The sequence below is a fragment of the Astatotilapia calliptera genome, chromosome 12 (genome assembly GCF_964374335.1).
Source record: "Astatotilapia calliptera chromosome 12, fAstCal68.1, whole genome shotgun sequence".
NCBI classification, from domain to species: Eukaryota; Metazoa; Chordata; class Actinopteri; order Cichliformes; family Cichlidae; genus Astatotilapia; species Astatotilapia calliptera.
In genome coordinates this window covers 40,512,922-40,533,884 of record NC_137433.1, presented here as the reverse complement: position 1 = coordinate 40,533,884, position 20,963 = coordinate 40,512,922, and the positions used below count along the sequence as shown (strand labels likewise).

General features: G+C 43.0%; 2 protein-coding genes and 1 long non-coding RNA gene across 4 annotated transcripts; 2 read left to right on the top strand and 1 right to left on the bottom strand.

Annotated features, from left to right (window-relative positions):
• Window positions 1–3,073: 3,073 nt before the first annotated feature.
• On the bottom strand, window positions 3,074–8,097 carry LOC145419435 (uncharacterized). Its single transcript, XM_080287514.1, has 3 exons — window positions 6,552–8,097; window positions 3,795–5,109; window positions 3,074–3,436 (listed from the first exon to the last, which is right to left on the bottom strand). Exon 2 carries the CDS (start codon window positions 4,837–4,839, stop codon window positions 3,868–3,870), a length of 972 nt encoding a protein of 323 aa, XP_080143640.1. The 5' UTR covers window positions 4,840–5,109; window positions 6,552–8,097; the 3' UTR covers window positions 3,074–3,436; window positions 3,795–3,867.
• Window positions 8,098–9,788: 1,691 nt separating this feature from the next.
• Window positions 9,789–14,402, top strand: LOC113009726 (uncharacterized). The gene is made up of 7 exons (XM_080287515.1): window positions 9,789–10,050; window positions 10,137–10,311; window positions 10,413–10,496; window positions 10,599–10,744; window positions 10,939–11,725; window positions 12,054–12,231; window positions 12,400–14,402. Exons 2-5 carry the CDS (start codon window positions 10,231–10,233, stop codon window positions 11,195–11,197), a joined length of 570 nt encoding a protein of 189 aa, XP_080143641.1. The 5' UTR covers window positions 9,789–10,050; window positions 10,137–10,230; the 3' UTR covers window positions 11,198–11,725; window positions 12,054–12,231; window positions 12,400–14,402.
• A 2,212-nt stretch (window positions 14,403–16,614) lies between these two features.
• Window positions 16,615–20,692, top strand: LOC145419434 (uncharacterized). 2 transcript variants are annotated; one of them, XR_013900822.1, is made up of 3 exons: window positions 16,615–17,014; window positions 18,787–18,987; window positions 19,659–20,692. It is a non-coding gene; the product is annotated as an uncharacterized LOC145419434 (long non-coding RNA). The 2 variants fall into 2 exon arrangements; XR_013900821.1 differs by lacking the exon at window positions 16,615–17,014 and having other exon boundaries at window positions 17,572–18,987.
• The last annotated feature ends 271 nt before the right edge of the window (window positions 20,693–20,963 follow it).

Sequence of the window (20,963 nt, the reverse complement as noted above, 5' to 3'; positions counted from 1 at the left end):
GTGTGTGAATAGCTTTCTGGTAGTTGGGGTGGCTCAGCCCACAATTCACTATCAACCCACTTACTGGGTGTCGGAAGGTTGATTGATAGTGGGTGTGTGGACTGGACACGTAAAACTGCCAAAAGGTGACAAACGGCAGACTGGCAATTTTAGCCAAAGCTGGAGCAACATCCAGCTCATGTTGATCCAGCACTGTCTGAAAGTTTGCACACTCGTGCATGGACATGGCGGTGAAAAGTGTTGCTCTTGGCCCAACCAACAACTGTAAACCAGCTCTAGACCAAAAAAATTGGGTGTTGGTGTCATCTGGAATCACATTGCACGCCACATGCAGAGAACACCGAACGATATTCTGGAAATCTGTGATTTTGGATAAAATGAGTGGTTCATGTGACTTTTGGCCAAACTTGTAAACAAAAAAATGGAGATCCAATGTCGGATGTTCAAGCAACAAATCCTTGGACTGATCAATAGTACAAAGCACGAACTCTTGATCCTGAGGTAGGACATTCATGTACCCTTTGTTCTGCAGGACTGTCTTCTGTACAGAGGGTCGATCAAGATCTCCCACTGGGAGGGTTCTAAGACTCTTCACAAAGTTGACCATCATACCATTGATGAGTTCAATGGTTTCTGTGAGAAAATATCCCGGGGACTGACAGGCTTTGTCCACCTTAACAAGGGATCTGGGAATTGCAACAACATGCAATTTATAACCTTCGTCCAGCTCAATAAGGTCGATGCCTCGAACCTTGTGTAGCACTTCCAGGCCTTGAATGGAAAACTTGGTGAGATCCAAATGTTTCTTGATTAAATGCCAAGAATTGCGCAGTTGTTGGATCCGGTACAGAGAAAGGTTGAACTTTGAAAACAACAGCTTCAACCTTTCCAGGAATTTCAGTTCGATAACGATGCCATCGAAATCAAACTGAGCATCTAGTTGCTCATGAGCATTGTCAATAGTACTGGCCTGCAGAGGAATGAGGATCTCTGGGTCAGTAAGGAAATCTGAAACACTGGAGGAACTCAAAAATGCTGTGGCCAAACCATCCATGTTCTCCCTAGCAACATCCTCCATGGCTGGTGGAATCTGGTAAGTAAAAAGAAAAAAATTGGGTAAGTACACACAATAAAATCAGGTAACACACACACAGCAGGTAAGTGCATACACACACACACACACACACACACACACACACACACAAACAGCAGGTAAGTGCACTGTGTTGTGGTTTGCAGTGTTTTGTGTTGTTTTCACTTTAAATTTGTAAAAGGAAAAAGCTGAAAATTTAAATAGTTAAAAGTTTAATTGTGAATAGTTGATTTTTTTTTATATGATTTGTTTATTACATTTTATGTAGAGTGAATAAATAAGAGTATATTTACGGTGGCCCCTAGAGACAAAGCACATACAAACTTCAAATCACGTACGAACGCTGAAGCATGTACAAACTCCAAAACACGTAAAAACTCCAAAACACGTGAAAACACGTAAAAACTCAAAACACGTACAAAAGACAACAGAAGTTGAATAAATAAGAGTATATTTACGGTGGCCCCTAGAGACAAAGCACATACAAACTTCAAATCACGTACGAACGCTGAAGCATGTACAAACTCCAAAACACGTAAAAACTCCAAAACACGTACAAAAGACAACAGAAGTTGAATAAATAAGAGTATATTTACGGTGGCCCCTAGAGACAAAGCACATACAAACTTCAAATCACGTACGAACGCTGAAGCATGTACAAACTCCAAAACACGTAAAAACTCCAAAACACGTGAAAACACGTAAAAACTCAGAAGCACATAAAAACTCAAAACACGTACAAAAGACAACAGAAGTTGAATAAATAAGAGTATATTTACGGTGGCCCCTAGAGACAAAGCACATACAAACTTCAAATCACGTACGAACGCTGAAGCATGTACAAACTCCAAAACACGTAAAAACTCCAAAACACGTACAAAAGACAACAGAAGTTGAATAAATAAGAGTATATTTACGGTGGCCCCTAGAGACAAAGCACATACAAACTTCAAATCACGTACGAACGCTGAAGCATGTACAAACTCCAAAACACGTGAAAACACGTAAAAACTCAGAAGCAGGTAAAAACTCAGAAGGACATAAAAACTCAAAACACGTACAAAAGACAACAGAAGTGCTCCAGGATAGCCGGAAAACCCATCACTAACACACACACAGCAGGTAAGTGCACGCACACACACACACACACACACACACACACCAAAAATTACTGAACTTACCTTAAGGTCCAAAGAAGATAAATCCCCAATGAAGAGAGCTGTTGATGGTCTGAATGTTAGGTCCAAAATGAGTGAACTGAGAGGTGTTGCCCTTTTATAGGTGGTGTTTCTCAATGTAGAAATAAGTTTTGAGGTTTACTTCTTTTTTCAAAAAGTTATTGACAAGAAGAACTTTAATGTCTAAAATTACACAAACACGAAATTTGTCTGTGGGACCATTTTTGGTCATTTGCATTTTTCAATTCCAAGTAGGGTTGCCAACTCCCTGAAAAATAAATAAGGGACACCTCGTGGCCCAATTGTCTTCACCCTTCCCTGTGTGGTGAATTTTTTTAGCTCTTTTTTTGTGTGTGACATTATTTTTTTAACCATTTGACTTGAAGTTCATTTAAGTAGATGCATATTCTTTGTGATATGAACACATGGGAAACAAATGATAATTTATCCATTTATTTTTAACGCAAAATGATAACATTAACACAATAAAATAGGTATCTTTCCTAAACGAAAGACTGGTACGCTTCACTTTTTGTGCAAAATGACAAAATTAACACAAAGAACTCTGTCCTGCTTAAACTAAAATTATATAAATTAATAGAAAACAATAGAAAGAAAAACATTATTGTAACAGTGCACATTTAGTGCAATTAGAAAAGTGCAAAAAAAAAAGTCTGTGGAACACCTGTAAACACAACATTTGTGCCTCAAAGGCCTTGACTGTAGCTGAAAGTTGAAGTAAAAAAAACCCAACAAACTCATGAACTCAAGCTCAATGCTACATTATGTGGAAACAGACTACTTTTTCCATTTGTGTTTTTTTTTTAGCTCTTGCTGCAGTTAGGAGTTGTTTGTCGTTCAGGATTGCAGAGTAAAACTCTGAGCAAGACATGGGATGCTGAGTACAAAGGATACAACAGCCTGCATATTGGGGAGGTCAGCTGCCTGAAGAATTTCCATCCACTTCTCTGCTGTTCCCTTGGACTGCCACTTTTCCTTCTCCTGATGTTCTATGAAGCGCATTGAGGCGACTTTTGTTGTGATTTGGCGCTATATAAATAAAATTGAATTGAATTGAATTGAATTGAATTCTTTGGTGAGGTGCTTCAGGAGGCTGGTTGCAGTGACACACTCTTCATAAAGCTCAGCCATAGAGATGTTTAACCTGCCAATAGAGATGAGAAGTTGACATAAATCCTAAGTGGTACATAGAACATTTACAGTGGTAAATAAATGGAAAAAATGTATTGTATATGTTTATAACGTTGTATAGCATTTAAACAATACAATAAGTATAGTTTATTTATTATGTATTTATCCATCATTATATTAAGTATATGAACTCCTTGAATTTGTAAAACAGTGTATAAAAGATTGCATGCGTGTGTATATACACTACAAACAAAGTTAATGATTATGGTTTTATTTATATATGTTATCTATCAATTGTATTTGTTTATTTTTAACCATCAATACTATTAAAACATGGTTTATCATTTCACTGGCAAATGTTTTCTTCTTACCTGCCAGCCAGGTCAAGTCAAGTCGGCGTTATTGTCACTTCAACCATATACAGTTTAACAGTACACAGTGAGGCTAAACAAGGTGAAGCCGTTCAATGATCTTCTCCATGTCATCAAAGGAAATCTTCACAGATGCTAGAGAGATGGGCTGCCGGTGGAAATACCAGTTTTCTTCTGAAAAGTCAAACCGCTTCCGGACATAACTGATGGCAGTGTCTAGGAAGGCTGTAAACTCCTGCCTGGCACCATCAGCATCAGATGGCGAGAGACGCTGGAGCTTTTGTCTTGTTAGGTACCCGTAGAACCCATTATCTCTTCTCTGAAAAAGTCTTTTCAGGAAACACTCCATGATGGAATAGAGGTCAACAGACGTGGTTACATTCTTCTCCAGTTTTTTCACCACTTCTTCAAACAGACACATGACATTATTACAGAAGAGGAGGTAGACTTCCACAATGTCTGCCTCTCCCTCAACTACAGCAGCATCTTCTGTCAACTTCAGCAATTCCTTCAGGTGCCTTGGACATTCCTCACCAATGCTGATGAGATATGACTTCAGTGGGTCCCAGTTCTGCAGCAGGCGGGTGATTGCAGGGTTGAGTGACAGCCATCTCGTCACAACATGGCGCAGGATATCATGGAATTCAATGTCACAAAATTCACAGAACTCTTTCAGGGACTCTCTCCTTTTGGCAGAGGTGGAAAAGAAGCTGTATATCTTGAGGACAATATTTTCCACATCAACAGAGAGCTTGTCCAGGACTTTTTTCACAGTGTTATTAATAATATGTGCATGGCAGTTGCCACGAAGGATCTCACTGTTGGTCTCTTTGAATTTTGTGAGGACTGAGTTGTGGATGCCATAATTTGCATTGTCAGCACTGAATGCAGAAACCTGATCTAAGGATAGCCCCACGTTTTCAAGAGAGCTTTGTATTATTTTTACTATTCCCTCTGCAGACTCATCTGGATTTTTACAAAATCCAATATCTTGTTGACAACTACAGCCTCTGGTGTAAAAAACTGCAAGGCCAAGGGGAAACATCTTCCGATTTCCCTTATTTGAAGCATCAGTGTGAAGAGAGAATGGTGAAGTTGCACCACTGTTCTATTTTTTGATCACCTCTTCTATTGCCTTTGGTGACACAACATCTGTGACAACTGCTTCAGCTTTCGTCCTCCCAAAGGACATCTTTTTGGCAATACTGGAGTCATTCAGCGTTCGTACATTCAGTTTGAGTGCACAGTCACCCGAGTTATAACTTAAACCGTGCTTTACAGTGTGGTAGACATGGGTCACCTCTGCAGCAGTCACCTATAAAATAGAAATATATATATATATTACAGTATATCTGTATAGTTTGTGTAGTTTATCAACTGACTTTAAAATATAAATTACGCATGCAACTTGTAAGAAATGGGTATGGTCATATATATGTATGTTTTCAATATAATGTGTATTCTTTATATATATTCAATTCAGTAGTATTTTATTAATCCCAGAGGGAAATTAGGTGTTGTTGCAGCTCAGACTAATCAAGTCTTCAAAGAGTTGTTGAAGACCACAATCACTGTGGGAAGGAAGGATCTCTGCCTTGCCTTGAAACTGAAGTCTCTTCTGTGTCAACTTATTCAGGCTTTGTGGCTTCAGTTGAGGTATTATTTCAGCTTTTCTAATGCTAATCAGCTGCTCCCGTTTGTAAACCCGCTTGTTCCCATGATTACGCATCATAACTCATAATCATTATTCATCTGTGTATTACTTTTATGTATTAGTCACCTATTCGTTGTAATCATCTATCCTTGCAGTTGTTTATTACACAAAACAAATTATATTATCAAATTTTGGCCCATTGAAATCCATTATAAACGCTATTTTTCACTGCCCAACCATTACCATTAATTTAAAAGTGATCTTTTCACGTTCACTGACGATTTGAGGTAGGGGCCTTAGAGTTGTGATTTTTTTATTAGTCCACCAGGTGGCGCCCTGTTTCTTCTCTTTTTCATTTTTGAGCATTGAACAAACTCAAGCCAAAAATTCAGGTTTTGAGCATGTCTTTCTGCTTTAAAAAGTGGGAAAAAAGAGTGGTGTTGTGTGTCACTATCGATGACCTTCATATTTTTAAACAATATAAAGGTCTTTATGCCTAAAAAAAAGAAAAAAAATACACAAACACACTTTCAATCTTAAAATGTATTCAAAAGCTTTCAAAAGTATTTTCTCTCAGACAGCCACACTGCAATACAAACAAATTAAATATAAAAGCATGGACCAAAAGCAAAATAGATTTTATTTTTACCTTCAAAATAATTTTTAAAATGCAGCTGCGTTGAATGACCTATGACCCGGAAGTAGTCGTTGATAGAAAGCTGAGCTAAACTGCTTTGGAAATAGACGTGCATTGAGCAGAAAATGGAGCTTCTGTCATCTCACACTGTCAATCGATCATGTAGAGACACCAATTATCTGCAAATTGTGAGCGAAGCGGAGATCGATGGGAACAGCCATTGGATGATAATACCTTTGCTCCTGAAGCGGCATATACAGGGCTGGACTCAGCGTGCGTGAAATTGTGCACAGTGAACATTCCGCTAACGCTTTCGGAGGTAAGTGCTCATCCATAAGCATTCTTACATTACCACTGAATTAGAGGGTTACGACAAAAGTAATGTTTTTAATAATGTTTTTAAATCTTAAGGCTGTCGCCTTAAGATTGACGTCACGACGACTTCCTTTCAGTCTATGTTGTTTACCTTTTTCTCGATAAGTTTTATGTCACCAAGGGCCTGTTCTTCGTACCGCGCTAAGTAAGTTAGCTGGATTAGATTGTTGACGATTTCGCGTGATCCTGGATCGTTCGGTTCCCCGAAGCCCATCCGGGACTTGCTGTCATAGCAACAGAGCCGTAAGCGTAAACCTGCTCGGGAGCAGGCTTACTTTATGTAAACAGGATTAGATCGCGGCCACGCAGGTATGTCCGCGTCATTCATACGAAAGCAACAGCGATATTCCACCACTGTTTCACCATAAATAAATAACATCAATGTAACTAAAGATAATGCAGCACTTGATCCTTTTATTGATGTCACACAGATACATACAGGTCATTCCCTAAAAAAGGGAAATGTACTATTAACATTCTATTACATGTATGTGATTATTACAGATGTAATTCATATTTCAGAGTAGTAATTGTAAATTACTTCGTGTAATCAAGATGAGAGACCACGGCTATAAAAGCGAAGGTGGATTTGGGAAGTCTGTCGCAGCCATGTCCTGTCCGTTTACGCGAGCAACCCATTGCGGAAGGTGCAAGATTGATAAGGAGAGTCCTCAGAATTCAGCGTATATTGCGGGACAGACAGGATCCTTTAGCTCAGCGCGACAGTGTGCTCATAGAGAGATATCGATTTTCCCGTGAGGGTATTATTCACTTAACCAACTTGTTGACGAGGGGGTGCAGGACCACCACCTGTCTTTTTTTTTGCTCTGCCCTTTTCTTGGTTGCTGTTATGAACAAACAAACAGAGTATTCCAGGGTCTCTTTCCAAGAGACTAAAAGCAATATAAGTGATAAATATTACCATTCTGTAGAATATTCTTATATTTCACTTTTACTTGTTCCCATGTTCTAGTGGGTCCTGTTGTGGCTCTAATGTGAAAGGGGATATAATATAACATATTATAATATAATATAATGTAATATAATATTGGATAATATGGTGTGATATGATAAATCTACCCTACCGCCTACTGGTGTTGGCCAGAGGGGCCGATGGCGCAATATGGCAGCCTGGCTTCTGTCAGTCTGCCCCAGGGCAGCTGTGGCTACAACCGTAGCTGCCTCCACCAGTGTGTGAATGTGAGAGTGAATGAATAGTGGCATTGTAAAGCGCTTTGGGTGCCTTGAAAAGCGCTATATAAATCCACTCCATTATTATTGTTATTATTGAATTACTTACGAGTTTGATTTGTCAGCAACTTTCTGCCAGCCCTCTCTCCTTGCTTTTGCAGCCTTTGCAGTGTTCCCTTGCGTTTTAATTAAACTCTGAAACTCCTGAAATCCCTCACTCAAGAGTTCTTGCTCTGCTGCCGAAAAATACCGAGCGCGCTCCTTCGACATTTTCGCCGACCAATCAAAGGGTTGCCGATCAATGTTTCTACTATCGATGCGTAGCCCCTGTTGGGCCACCCAGTGATCTCACATTACTTCATCCAGCTATACTAATCGTCAACAACAGGTGTGTTCGGGGAACCGGAATAGCGAGCTCAGAGTTAGCGCGATGATTTGGTCTTGGATGTTTCATTTAATCTTGGATGTAGTAAGCGACGTACGAAGCACAGGGCCCAAGTCCCTTAGTTTTATAGTAAACGAGAGCAGATCGCTTCTAAACGTCGGTGATAAGGTTGCACATGTAATCTTGGACACTTATAAACCCGACCGAGCCTGCCCGCCTGCTGTTGTTACCCGCGGACAATGCGCTTATGGTAAATGGTAAATGGCCTGCATTTGTATAGCGCTTTTCCAGTCCATAGGACCCCAAAGCGCTTTACACAACATTCAGTCATTCAGTCATAATAATCTAATTATCCACAACTCTTGCACTTAATCTATAATAAAATGATGACAGAAAAATTTTATAGCCCTGCCTTTAGTAGCCTCACACAGCTCCTACTGTTTCCTCCTCATGTCCTTACCAGCCATGTCTGGACAATGTTATATCATGAGTAATATTATTTTTTAAAAATCCATCTAAATAAAACACACACATGCACACACAGTGACATTTTAGACCTTCTTCAGAATACTGTATATACTATGGGCATCACTGTGCTGATCCAGAATCCTTACATATTTATTTATTACTAGAGCTACAATAATAAAGCAATGAGGAGGGGGAAGTAATAAATATGAAATAATGTCATTATGATGATTCCATTTGTTTCACTATCCACTCTGTGGAGGGGGAAAGCTTATTACATGTTTAAACTGTAGAGATACAATAATTTTACTGCTGTAAAATCCAAATGTTGTCGTATTTAAAATATAAATCTAATATAATCTGCTTCTTAATGTATGTTCTTTAAAATGCAGCTTTTTAAAAAAATATATTATAATTATAATAATGCATAATTAAGTGAACATCCATATTAGATCGTTTTTTAGTGAAATATAATCCCTCCAGAAAGGCAGGAAAAGCCCGAAAACTTACTTTAAAACTAAATATGTTCCCTAAAACGGGGACAAAGCTACAGACCCATGACAGCCTTGCACAGGTAGCCAGCAGCTGTGACCAGCACTACCTGTGCAGTTAATACAAGGACAGGTAATGTTTGTCGCGCTGTTGCACACACAGCACGCTCATTTGTTTCAGTTCGTCAGTTGCAACAAGACAACTTACCAACGTGTACGTAATAAGCCAATACTCCTGGGTGCTACACACTACAGTGTACGCTGTACACCTACTTACTGGTTTTTGTCGCATCAGTCTGTGTCTCTGAGTTAACTTGTGTTTCTCCTACAGCTCCGGACCGCTAAAAATGCGCGTGCTATTTGTGAGCTCGTTCCCGGCTTGTAACCAGCGCGTTCTGCCGTCAAGGGCGATCATTGGTTAAATGTGATCATCTGACTGATGCAAGCCAGATTACTAGTTAAATATTATTGTTGAGGGGCACAGACAGGACTCCGCACACACGCACACACACACAAAAAAAAATAATTTTTTTTAAAAGTTGCCTCAACAAAAGGCCACTTTGGGCACCCATCAGGAAAGGGGCGGGTGCTCAAGCCCGTCTAGCCCCCCCCCCCCCCCCCCCCCCCACGTGCCTGCTTCTGTCTGTGTTTGTGACAGAGAGAGAGAGAGAGAGAGAGAGTGACACTTGCTGTGTATTTAAGAAACAAACGCTCAAACAAACGAAAGAGAATGACAGACGCAGAAGGCGATTGTACTGTTTGTGGCAACAGACTACTCTTTTCTCCCCTTGTACAGTGCCTCCTGAAGTCGTGTGTGTCGACCTGAGCAGAGTGTGCCTGAAAGACTGCACACCACAGGAATGTGAGGAAGAAGCTTCCAGAGCCATTGCTTCACAGAAGCTGTTTTCTAATGAAGGTAGAGTCTGGAACTTCTCAGAGCTCCAGGAGTACTGCAAGGATGAAGAATCTTGCATTAAACTCTGCACTCGCCTTCAAACACGTGGATTTATCATCACGAACAGTCCCCAAGCGTTTTCGACAGTTGTGCCAACAGCGAGGTATGATGACCTTATTGCCACTTCCACATATTGGATGACACATACAAACTTTCAATAATGTCTTACCTCTGTCACATTTGCAATAGGTCTGATAAGAAGGAAATTCTTGCCGTGGCCAAGAAGGATATTGAATATTTCCACGCAAGACTTTCAGGCGGTGATTGCATCCCCACATATGCAATGACTACCTTCAGACAGTACTGCGAGGCCATCCTGATTTTACAACATGGACTGACAGGAAATGCTGTTCAAGAACTTTGTGTAAGTGCGCCACCAACAACCAAAGTGCACGATAAGTGAAATGACAGCTGATGTAAGTCTGTATTTCTTTAAGCTCCAACACCTTTTTTTTACATACACAGGTAGAGGACTGGATGGCGCGGAAAGCAGTAGCTGATGGTGTTGAGCTGAGTGGTAACTTGAAGATAACCAGCCAGGAAGAACAAGTAAGTCATTCATTCTCAGCAGCGACTCTCTTCTTGCTCTATAGGCACCTTGTGAATTGATTTTATGAGATATTTAACATTGATTCCTTTTTTTCTCTGCAGTTGTTGGACTGCTATTTTAGGAACATCCGTCCAGTGTCCTTGCAAAATCAAATTGCTGGCAGCGATGACAGGGGCAAGTTCTTCCTAGGAGAATGTGGGGTCCCACTGTCCAACCCATCATTAGATGTAAAACGCCTGAAAGCGAGGTGAGTGCTTGACCTAACTGGATCAATAGCATATTAAGAAAGATTTGTTTCTTTGATCTGACAGAGAAACCCTAACCCTGGACTCATAACAGTCAGCCACATATGTTGCTGTATGTCAGAGATGTTCGCCCCTTGTATTTTGGTTTTTTCATCTCTCTTGGCTCTAATTAATTTGCATGCATTAAAAACCACAGATACCTGAGCACTGAACCTGGGGATGCTATGGCTGAGTCAGCATCAAGCTCAGTAGAAGCCTCTTCTGTTGCATTGCTTTGTTTGTTTTGTATGTATTTCAGAATGAAAATACTTTTACCCACCTCAGCCTGCACGTGTGCAGATGGCTTTGGACAAGGAGAAATGGCACACCAACAAGCCCACTGTCAATGCCATCTTGCAGGCCTGGGTTGCTCCGCAGCCCAGTATACAAGACAACCAGTCCCTCATGACACTTAAAAAGTTAACGGCTACAACAACGGGGAATAATTGTTTAAAAAGAAGCCATGCGTTGGATCCGATTCCTCCCACCCAAATGTTATTTAGGTGAAAATAAAACTGCCACCGGACACGTTTGCTTGAGGAATCCATCAGACCAGACCACCTCCATTTTATGAACCCACAGAACCCTCCCCATCCATCTCTCCCCTCCTCACCCCTCCTCCTCTCCCATCCTCTGTGTGGAAAAAACCATGTTTCAGAACTGTCGGATGTTTATGGACGGGGAATCCAAAGAGTTGCCTTGGTATGTGCAAATACCTTTTACGTAGCCCATCTCAAATTACGTTAAAAAAAATAAAGAAGGCAATTTCAGAATACCTGTCTCCAGCTATCCCTCCTAGGTCAACAAAGGCACCCATCTTCCACCATGAGCAACAGGAAGGCCTAACCCAGAAGAAGCCTAACATGAAAAAACAACATGATCTGTTACCTTGTACAGACTGGTGGAGATCGGAGATTTTAACGAGGAGTGGCCAGAGACAAACGGTATGTAAAATCCACCCTGAATGAAAGAGCTGAACCTCGGAGGAATAGAGTACAATCGGATGATCCACACTTTTTTTATTAAAGTTTGCAAAATTTACAGACTTATTAAAGCGGTTGATCATCAGAAAAATGTTTCAGAAGACCGTTATCATCAATCTCTGAATAAAAATAACCACAAACTTAGTAACTTTGATTAAACCAGCTATCTCAATAGAAGGACACAGACTCTAATTGAGGAGATGCTAAAAACTCAGCTCAGAGATCAATTTTTATCCTTCATGACTATTATAACCAAAGCATAGAGTATGAGTTTAAAATTTGTTTTCAGTTTTCTAGAGAGGCCCCTTTGAGATGGCAGCATCCTGGGAGAAACGGAACCTGGGCCGCCGTCTCCAGCCCGAGTCGTTGGACCAGAACCAGGCGGTGGTTATAGCCGAGCTAGCAGACTGGAATCCAGCTACCACACCAGCAGTGACACACCCAGTAAACCAGAACAACAGCCACAGGTGAGCAGGGAAACGACACAGCTGAATAACCGTGTCAACCCCTCACTGAAACAATACAGCTTTGAGTTACACTCACAAACCTACACAGATTGAAACCTTGTGTGCAGACCTGCCTCCAAACAAGAATAACAGAGGACTCCTCCTCTTATTGTCTTCCATCCTCACCAGAACGACAGGTCTGCACTCCAACGAGAGACCCCAACACACAGAGGAAACTGCAGGACTGGAATCTTCATGTGAAGAAAATATCTGTGATCATCGGTGACTCCTATGTGCACAGACTCCTCCGTCCTATAAAGCAGAGGGGTACAGATCGACAGATTTCCATGAGCGAAATGTTGCCACCCGGTGAGGCCCAGTTGGAGAAAGCACCCTGTGGAAAATCTGGTTTTATAACTTTGGACTGAATACCAGTGATGGAGCTGAAAATGGGACTAAAGGCAGAGCAGTCAGCAATCTTTCTAAGGCCCTTATCTGTAAAGAACAAGCCACAATGTTGGATCTTAACAACTTTATTACAGGTTTAGATGAACAGATTCCTGCACTTCCTACTGTGATATTCGGCACAGAAGGACAACATTCACTCGACTAGTAGAGCAGCAATGTGTATGTTAGAACAGTGGAACCAGTGTGTAAATGAGCCATCCCCATAAGCCTTGGAAAAGTGGGAGGAGTGATTCACCTTTCTTAAGTTCCAATGCTCAGTAGGTCCTTTGGACAGAAATAAGTTCTTCTTCTTTCAATAATTGTTTATTCTGTTCATTATAGAATCAGCTATGCTCCAGTGGTCAGGAGAAGCTTCTGCTATATGAAGCTGTTACAGTGCTTTTTGTTACACTGAACGAGAGTAGTTTTTCTTGTTGCTTGTTTGATCTACTTCCATTTAAAAGATTATAATTACTGAAGTGAATGTGTTTTCAGATAGTTTACAGTGCCACTGAAGCTCCACTCAACCAAGTGTGCCTCAACAGTCTGAAATGAAAAGATTTTTCTTGCTTTTTTATAAAACAATATAATATAAAATAATATAATATAATATAAAACAATAATTTTGGATGTTTCTTTCGGCTCTTGAGGTGCCCTCATTGAGTGGGGTTTGCCCAGTATCCTCGAGGGTATGTGAGGAGCCTTCCATAGTTGGGTTGTTTGGTTTTTACCCCAGCAGCCATTCATCTCCATCTCAACAGTTCATGACCAACATGCCGTGGCTGCCCCCTGTACCTGTTGAGTACCTGTACCCTCATCCACTGGAGCCTGGACCTCCAGCTGATTGCAGCCACTTCAGTGCAAGGAGGAGATGCTTGCTTTTTGTGTGACTGTCTGTCACCCTTCCCTTTCTACCCTAACCCATTTTCCACTCCAGCTTCTACCCGACCCGGTTCAGACCCCTCCTCAGTCAGGGAGGGGTCTGAACAGACTGTCGCAGGATTCTCATTAATACAGGAAAGAAGGGATTTGAAGACGAGATGAGGACTTTTAGCAATTCCCTCCCCCAACCAAATCCTAACCTTAACCCACCATCCAGTCCTGTGCCCCTTCTCTCCTCATACCGGTACCCACAGTTCAGACCCCACCTCAGGCCCCTTACTGCCTGAGGAGGGGTCTGAAGTATTTTCCAGCCTTATAAAGAAAGGGAAGGCTGAAGTGGCAGACTGTCATGCAAAAAGCGAGCATCTCCTCCTTGCACTGCTTACAGTCAAATGACAAAATATATGAACTCTTTTTAAACAGGAAAAAGGAAGAAATTGTACACCAGAGGGGGCAAGAAGGAGAAAACTTGAATATAAACTCAAAAGAAAAACCGCTGTTCCTTCCCTCCCCCAGAAGGCAGTAGAATATCATCATGTTAAATGTTAAATGCCACTTTGGGGGGGGGGGGGGTAAAATTACTTGACAAATATGTTTCTCTTTTTTGTTATTTCGTCCCTCTTTGTTACAGCTACAGGAGGACAATAAACAGAAGAAGGAGAGCGGCACCAAAGAGGCGAAAAAACGAAAGAGCGCACCACCTCCTCCCCCAGAAGGCAATAGAATATCATCATGTTAAATGCCACTTTTTTTTGGGGGGGGGGGGGGGGGGGCTTTTTTTCCCATTCAGATTGCATGGTTTAACATGCTATGCTTTGTTGAAGTTCTTTGTGTTTCAATAAACTCCCTGTATTTACACAGTACTGCATTGACTTATATTTTCCCAGTAACAGCGGATTACCATGGAGCGTACAGTTTTCAGTTGAGGTTGTAGAAGTCTGGCAAAGCAAAAATAAAAATAATAATAAAAAAAGCTGTTTAGATCCACAGCTCAAAAAACTCCTACGAGGGCAGGAGGATGCCACCTTTACACAACATGACAGTCAACCTCTACCACGGACGCGGAGTCAGGACCCGCTGTTCACTTTCAGTCCAAAAGTCTGGAACAGCAAAATCAGTGACTTCAACTTGGTGGGGAAAATGTGTCACGGTCCCCGTGTCTCTCTGGTTCGCTCACGCTGGCTACAGGTTTTGTTGTTCTTGTTGTTCGTTTTTGTTTTCTTTGTCTCTCCTCCTCCTCTCTGCCTGGGTGGAGATCCTTACGGGCTCTCGCTCTTGGCCCACGCACCTGTGTGATTGTGTCCACCTGCTGCTGATCTGGCTGATTTCCCCAGCTAATATTCAAGGAAGTGGCACAGAGCAGCTCACCGCTGGAACGTTGAACCTCCTGAGTTCGTTCATTATGAGAAGTGTTTGTAAAATTTGCCACAGACGTCCATGTGATCAACAACAGACACACGTGATTCCCCTTCGTGGTCTAAACCAATCAGTAAATGTCCGTGGTCCAGCTGGAAGTGGAGGTGGATATAGACAGGTGAGTAGCTTGAATGAAGCGATATCGATTCATTAAATCCTGAATTGAATGAATATAAATGTGTTTTACCAGAAACGCCAGAATCTCAGGTTAAAGCTCACAAAACTATTTCAACAACAACCAGCAAATGAGAGCAGGAAACGCATTCCACACGAAGACGTAAACAGAGCGGACCGACGCATCAGAATTAGCTTAGTCGGCGTGGGGGCTAATATCATCCTTAATTCCTTCTTACTTTTGCTGTTTTGCTTCCAACACGATAAAACCCACAGTTCACGCACAGCGAGCTGTGCGTGAACTGTGAGAGAAACTTCAAGAAAAGTTTCCCATCTCAAACATGTGTTTTCTGCATTACTCATTCGCTTATTACCCATCAGTCTACCGTTGTTTACAGCGCTGGCGGCCGCTGTCTTTTCTTTCCTTTGTACTTAAATGACGTCGGATAAGAAAGCTTAATTTCTGCTGTTTAATACTGAAGAAATGTAAACTTTTTCAAATTAGGTATAATTGCAGAATATTTTTAAGGTTATCTGCTATAAAATCCATGCCAGGAAAATCTCCTTTATGTTTTTTATTTTATTTTATTCTCAGTTACTTTGACACAACGGCATGTGCTGTGATGGTCACATCTCTGATAAAGTTTAGTGTCAGTACTGATAAATGATCAGAATTATAAGATCTCTCACTTTCTGAGTAAAAATTGCACCAAATCGAATCTGGACCTTGTGAATCGGAATCAAGTGGATTATAGAAATCAGTGATGATACACAGGCCTTGTGAATATCCTAGGACCGACAGAAGTGGATATAACTGACCGTGGGCAATGAGAAAAGATGAAAAGAACGATTGATAACTTTTTTGTCAAGTTAAGGCCTGATCGATCTGAAATTCATAGCCAGTGCTCTGACAGGGAGCCATCAATCTTTGAACGCTGATTTGGGTGCGCCCAACTTTTTTTAATAGTGTGCATAAGAAAAAGCCAGAAGAGGGAGCACCTCTGATTCAATCCCAGTTGCAAAGCAGCTGACCAGCTTCTCTGTGTGTGTATGTGTCTCTCTCTCTTTTACACAAAAAACACATGTCAATGCGCTTGCAAAAACTTTAATATGCAAAGCACAGGACGTCCCGGCTGGTCGCCCTCCGGTGGACCACAGATGCAATTGCAGCAGAGGGAGCCCCTCTTGTTAAATCCCAGTTGCACTGCAGACCTCACTGTGTGTGTGTGTGTGTGTGTGTGTGTGTGTGTGTGTTGACAGAGACAGAGACAGAGAGAGAGGGAGAGATACAAAGGAATGTAATTCAAATTTTGCACTTCAGACCTTACTGAGTGTGTGTGTGTGTGTGTGTGTGTGTGTGTGTCTGTCTTTTACACAAAAAACACATGTCAGTTGTTAAGGAAAATGTTATAAAACACTTCTTCAGTAAAGACTCAGAGAAGAGAAACACACAGAACTTCTTGCTAGCAAGGGCAGCCTCCACTCTAAGAGACTCCAGTGAGAGAACTGCCCCGGTCTTTATTTTATACTCCATTGAGCGTGTGTGTGTGCGTGTGTGTGTGTGCGCGCGCGCTTTGGTGTGTGTGTGTGTGTGTGTGTGTGTGACAGAGAGAGAGAGAGAGAGAGTGACACTTGCTGTGTATTTAAGAAACAAACGCTCAAAGAAACCAAACAGAATGACACAGGCAGAAAGACACTGTTTTATTTTGGTAACCAATGATGCATTTCTTCTTCCCTTGTACAGTGCACCCTGAAGCCGTGTGTGGACCAGGAGATCAGCAGAACAGGAACCACAGAGCGTCAGCGGCAGACATCCAAGCTGCACAGGGCACACGCAGCACCAGGCAGAATTAATGACGTCCCTGATCCACAGCTCAAGCCCAGCCACCCGCTGCCTCCTCGCCGCCTCCTCCCGGGACCTTCAAGGACCACCCACCAGCCACTGGTACACATTCCAATCTTACACAATGGCCCCAGCATCACAGGGCATCTCCTGACATTAAAATCTACCCTGATTTCTGTTGTTTTTCCCTCATCTCTGAGCCGCTGAGTGTGAGTGTGTGTGTGTGTGTGTGTGTGTGTGTGTGTGTGTGTGTGTGTGTGTGTGTGTGTGTGTGTGTGTGTGTGTGTGTGTGTGTGTTGACAGAGAGAGAGAGAGAGAGACAGAGAGAGAGAGAGAGAGAGAGAGGGAGAGATACAAAGGAATGTAATTCAAATTTTGCACTTCAGACCTTACTGTGTGTGTGTGTGTGTGTGTTTGTGTGTCTGTCTTTTACACAAAAAATGCACTTGCAACAACTTTAATATGGAATGTACTGGACTTCCCAGCTAGGCGCCCTCCTGTGGACGACAGGTGCAATTGATTGTCAAAAGCAGATATCTAACAGCTTCTGACACTTTGTACCGCATTGAGCCAGCAGAGGGAGCCCCCCTGGTTCAATCCCAGTTGCACAGCAGTTGTGACCAGCTTCTGTCTGTGTGCTTTGGTGTGTGTGAGTGTGTGTGTGTGTGTGTGTTGACAGAGAGAGAGAGAGAGAGAGAGAGAGAGAGACAGAGAGAGAGAGAGAGAGAGAGAGAGGGAGAGATACAAAGGAATGTAATTCAAATTTTGCACTTCAGACCTTACAGTGTGTGTGTGTGTGTGTGTGTGTGTGTGTTGACAGAGAGAGAGAGAGAGAGAGAGAGAGAGGGAGAGATACAAAGGAATGTAATTCAAATTTTGCACTTCAGACCTTACAGTGTGTGTGTGTGTGTGTGTGTGTGTGTGTGTGTGTGTCTTTTACACAAAAAATGCACTTGCAACAACTTTAATATGGAATGTACTGGACTTCCCAGCTAGGCGCCCTCCTGTGGACGACAGGTGCAATCCCAGTTGCACAGCACTTGACCAGCTTCTGTGTGTGTGTGTGTGTGTGTGTGTGACAGACAGACAGACAGACAGACAGAGAGGGAGATTCAAAGCATCAGGACCAGGAGATGACACAGTGCTCCAAAGGCCTGGTTCTGCTGCCTCCTCCTCCACCCACCTGCTGCAGACGCTTCTGTGAAGGGAAACTGCTACATGTTATGTCACCGATCCCTGCCATGCTGCGTGTCTAACGACCCGGCAGGGCCTGCTGAGTACAGTGGTGGTGGACCCAGGCCCTCTGCACCTTCCTTTCTCCGACTGGGACCCTTTTGTCCCATCCTTTTTGGTCCGATTCGCCATATCTCCAGAACCGAAGAAGCCATCGGCGTGGCTTCTTCGCCACAGCGTCCGGCACCCACCAAAACCCCCACCTAGACACCAACATCAGCCCTCTACACCTCTTACTTTTTCAGTTATTCCACTTTTGTCCCATCCTCTCCTGGCTTTTTCCCCATAACCTATCATTTAAGCCTCATCATACCTGCCGTGGGCCACTGGAGGGAGACAAATCACCATGCACTAAAATTCAAATTTTGCACTGCAAACCTCACAGTGTCTGTGTCTGTGTGTGTGTGTGTGTGTGTGTGTGTGTGTGTGCGCTTTGGTGTGTGTGTGTGTGTGTGTGTGTGCGCGCTTTGGTGTGTGTGTGTGTGTGTGTGTGTGTGTGTGACAGAGAGAGAGAGAGAGAGAGTGACACTTGCTGTGTATTTAAGAAACAAACGCTCAAAGAAACCAAACAGAATGACACAGGCAGAAAGACACTGTTTTATTTTGGTAACCAATGATGCATTTCTTCTTCCCTTGTACAGTGCACCCTGAAGCCGTGTGTGGACCAGGAGATCAGCAGAACAGGAACCACAGAGCGTCAGCGGCAGACATCCAAGCTGCACAGGGCACACGCAGCACCAGGCAGAATTAATGACGTCCCTGATCCACAGCTCAAGCCCAGCCACCCGCTGCCTCCTCGCCGCCTCCTCCCGGGACCTTCAAGGACCACCCACCAGCCACTGGTACACATTCCAATCTTACACAATGGCCCCAGCATCACAGGGCATCTCCTGACATTAAAATCTATCCTGATTTCTGTTGTTTTTCCCTCATCTCTGAGCCGCTGAGTGTGAGTGTGTGTGTGTGTGTGTGTGTGTGTGTGTGTGTGTGTGTCTCTCTCTCTTTTACACAAAAAACACATGTCAGTTGTTAAGGAAAATGTTATAAAACACTTCTTCAGTAAAGACTCAGAGAAGAGAAACACACAGAACTTCTTGCTAGCAAGGGCAGCCTCCACTCTAAGAGACTCCAGTGAGAGAACTGCCCCGGTCTTTATTTTATACTCCATTGAGCGTGTGTGTGTGTGCGTGTGTGTGTGTGTGTGTGTGTGTGTGTGTGTGTGTGTGTGTGTTGACAGAGAGAGAGAGACAGAGAGAGAGAGAGAGAGAGAGGGAGAGATACAAAGGAATGTAATTCAAATTTTGCACTTCAGACCTTACTGTGTGTGTGTGTGTGTGTGTGTGTGTGTGTGTGTGTGTGTGTGTGTGTGTCTGTCTTTTACACAAAAAATGCACTTGCAACAACTTTAATATGGAATGTACTGGACTTCCCAGCTAGGCGCCCTCCTGTGGACGACAGGTGCAATCCCAGTTGCACAGCACTTGACCAGCTTCTGTGTGTGTGTGTGTGACAGACAGACAGACAGACAGACAGACAGAGAGGGAGATTCAAAGCATCAGGACCAGGAGATGACACAGTGCTCCAAAGGCCTGGTTCTGCTGCCTCCTCCTCCACCCACCTGCTGCAGACGCTTCTGTGAAGGGAAACTGCTACATGTTATGTCACCGATCCCTGCCATGCTGCGTGTCTAACGACCCGGCAGGGCCTGCTGAGTACAGTGGTGGTGGAATCGGCCCGATCGGACACTCCTATCTGCCACTTTGACCTTTTTATTCCGTCAAATTTGGACCCATTTACACCAAGTCCAGAACCGTTGGTGCTATCGACATGGGGTCTTCACCAGCGCGTGCGGAGCGGCAGAAAATCCCCACGTAGACACCACTTTCATCCCTCTACGACACTTACTTTCCCAGTTATTCCATTTTATTCCGTCAAGCTCTGGCTAAATCCCCTTAACCTAACCAACCCTAATCATACCTGCATTTGTCCACTGGAGGGAGACAAAAACACCAAGCTCTGAGATTCAAATTTTGAACTGCAGACCTCACAGTGTCTGTGTGTGTGTGTGTGTGTGTGCGCTTTGGTGTGTTTGCTTTGGTGTGTGTGTGTGTGTGTGTGTGTGTGTGTGTGTGTGTGTGTGTGTGACAGAGAGAGAGAGTGACACTTGCTGTGTATTTAAGAAACAAACGCTCAAAGAAACCAAACAGAATGACACAGGCAGAAAGACACTGTTTTATTTTGGTAACCAATGATGCATTTCTTCTTCCCTTGTACAGTGCACCCTGAAGCCGTGTGTGGACCAGGAGATCAGCAGAACAGGAACCACAGAGCGTCAGCGGCAGACATCCAAGCTGCACAGGGCACACGCAGCACCAGGCAGAATTAATGACGTCCCTGATCCACAGCTCAAGCCCAGCCACCCGCTGCCTCCTCGCCGCCTCCTCCCGGGACCTTCAAGGACCACCCACCAGCCACTGGTACACATTCCAATCTTACACAATGGCCCCAGCATCACAGGGCATCTCCTGACATTAAAATCTATCCTGATTTCTGTTGTTTTTCCCTCATCGCTGAGCCGCTGAGTGTGAGTGTGAGTGTGTGTGTGTGTGTCTCTCTCTCTTTTACACAAAAAACACATGTCAGTTGTTAAGGAAAATGTTATAAAACACTTCTTCAGTAAAGACTCAGAGAAGAGAAACACACAGAACTTCTTGCTAGCAAGGGCAGCCTCCACTCTAAGAGACTCCAGTGAGAGAACTGCCCCGGTCTTTATTTTATACTCCATTGAGCGTGTGTGTGTGTGTGTGTGTGTGTGTGT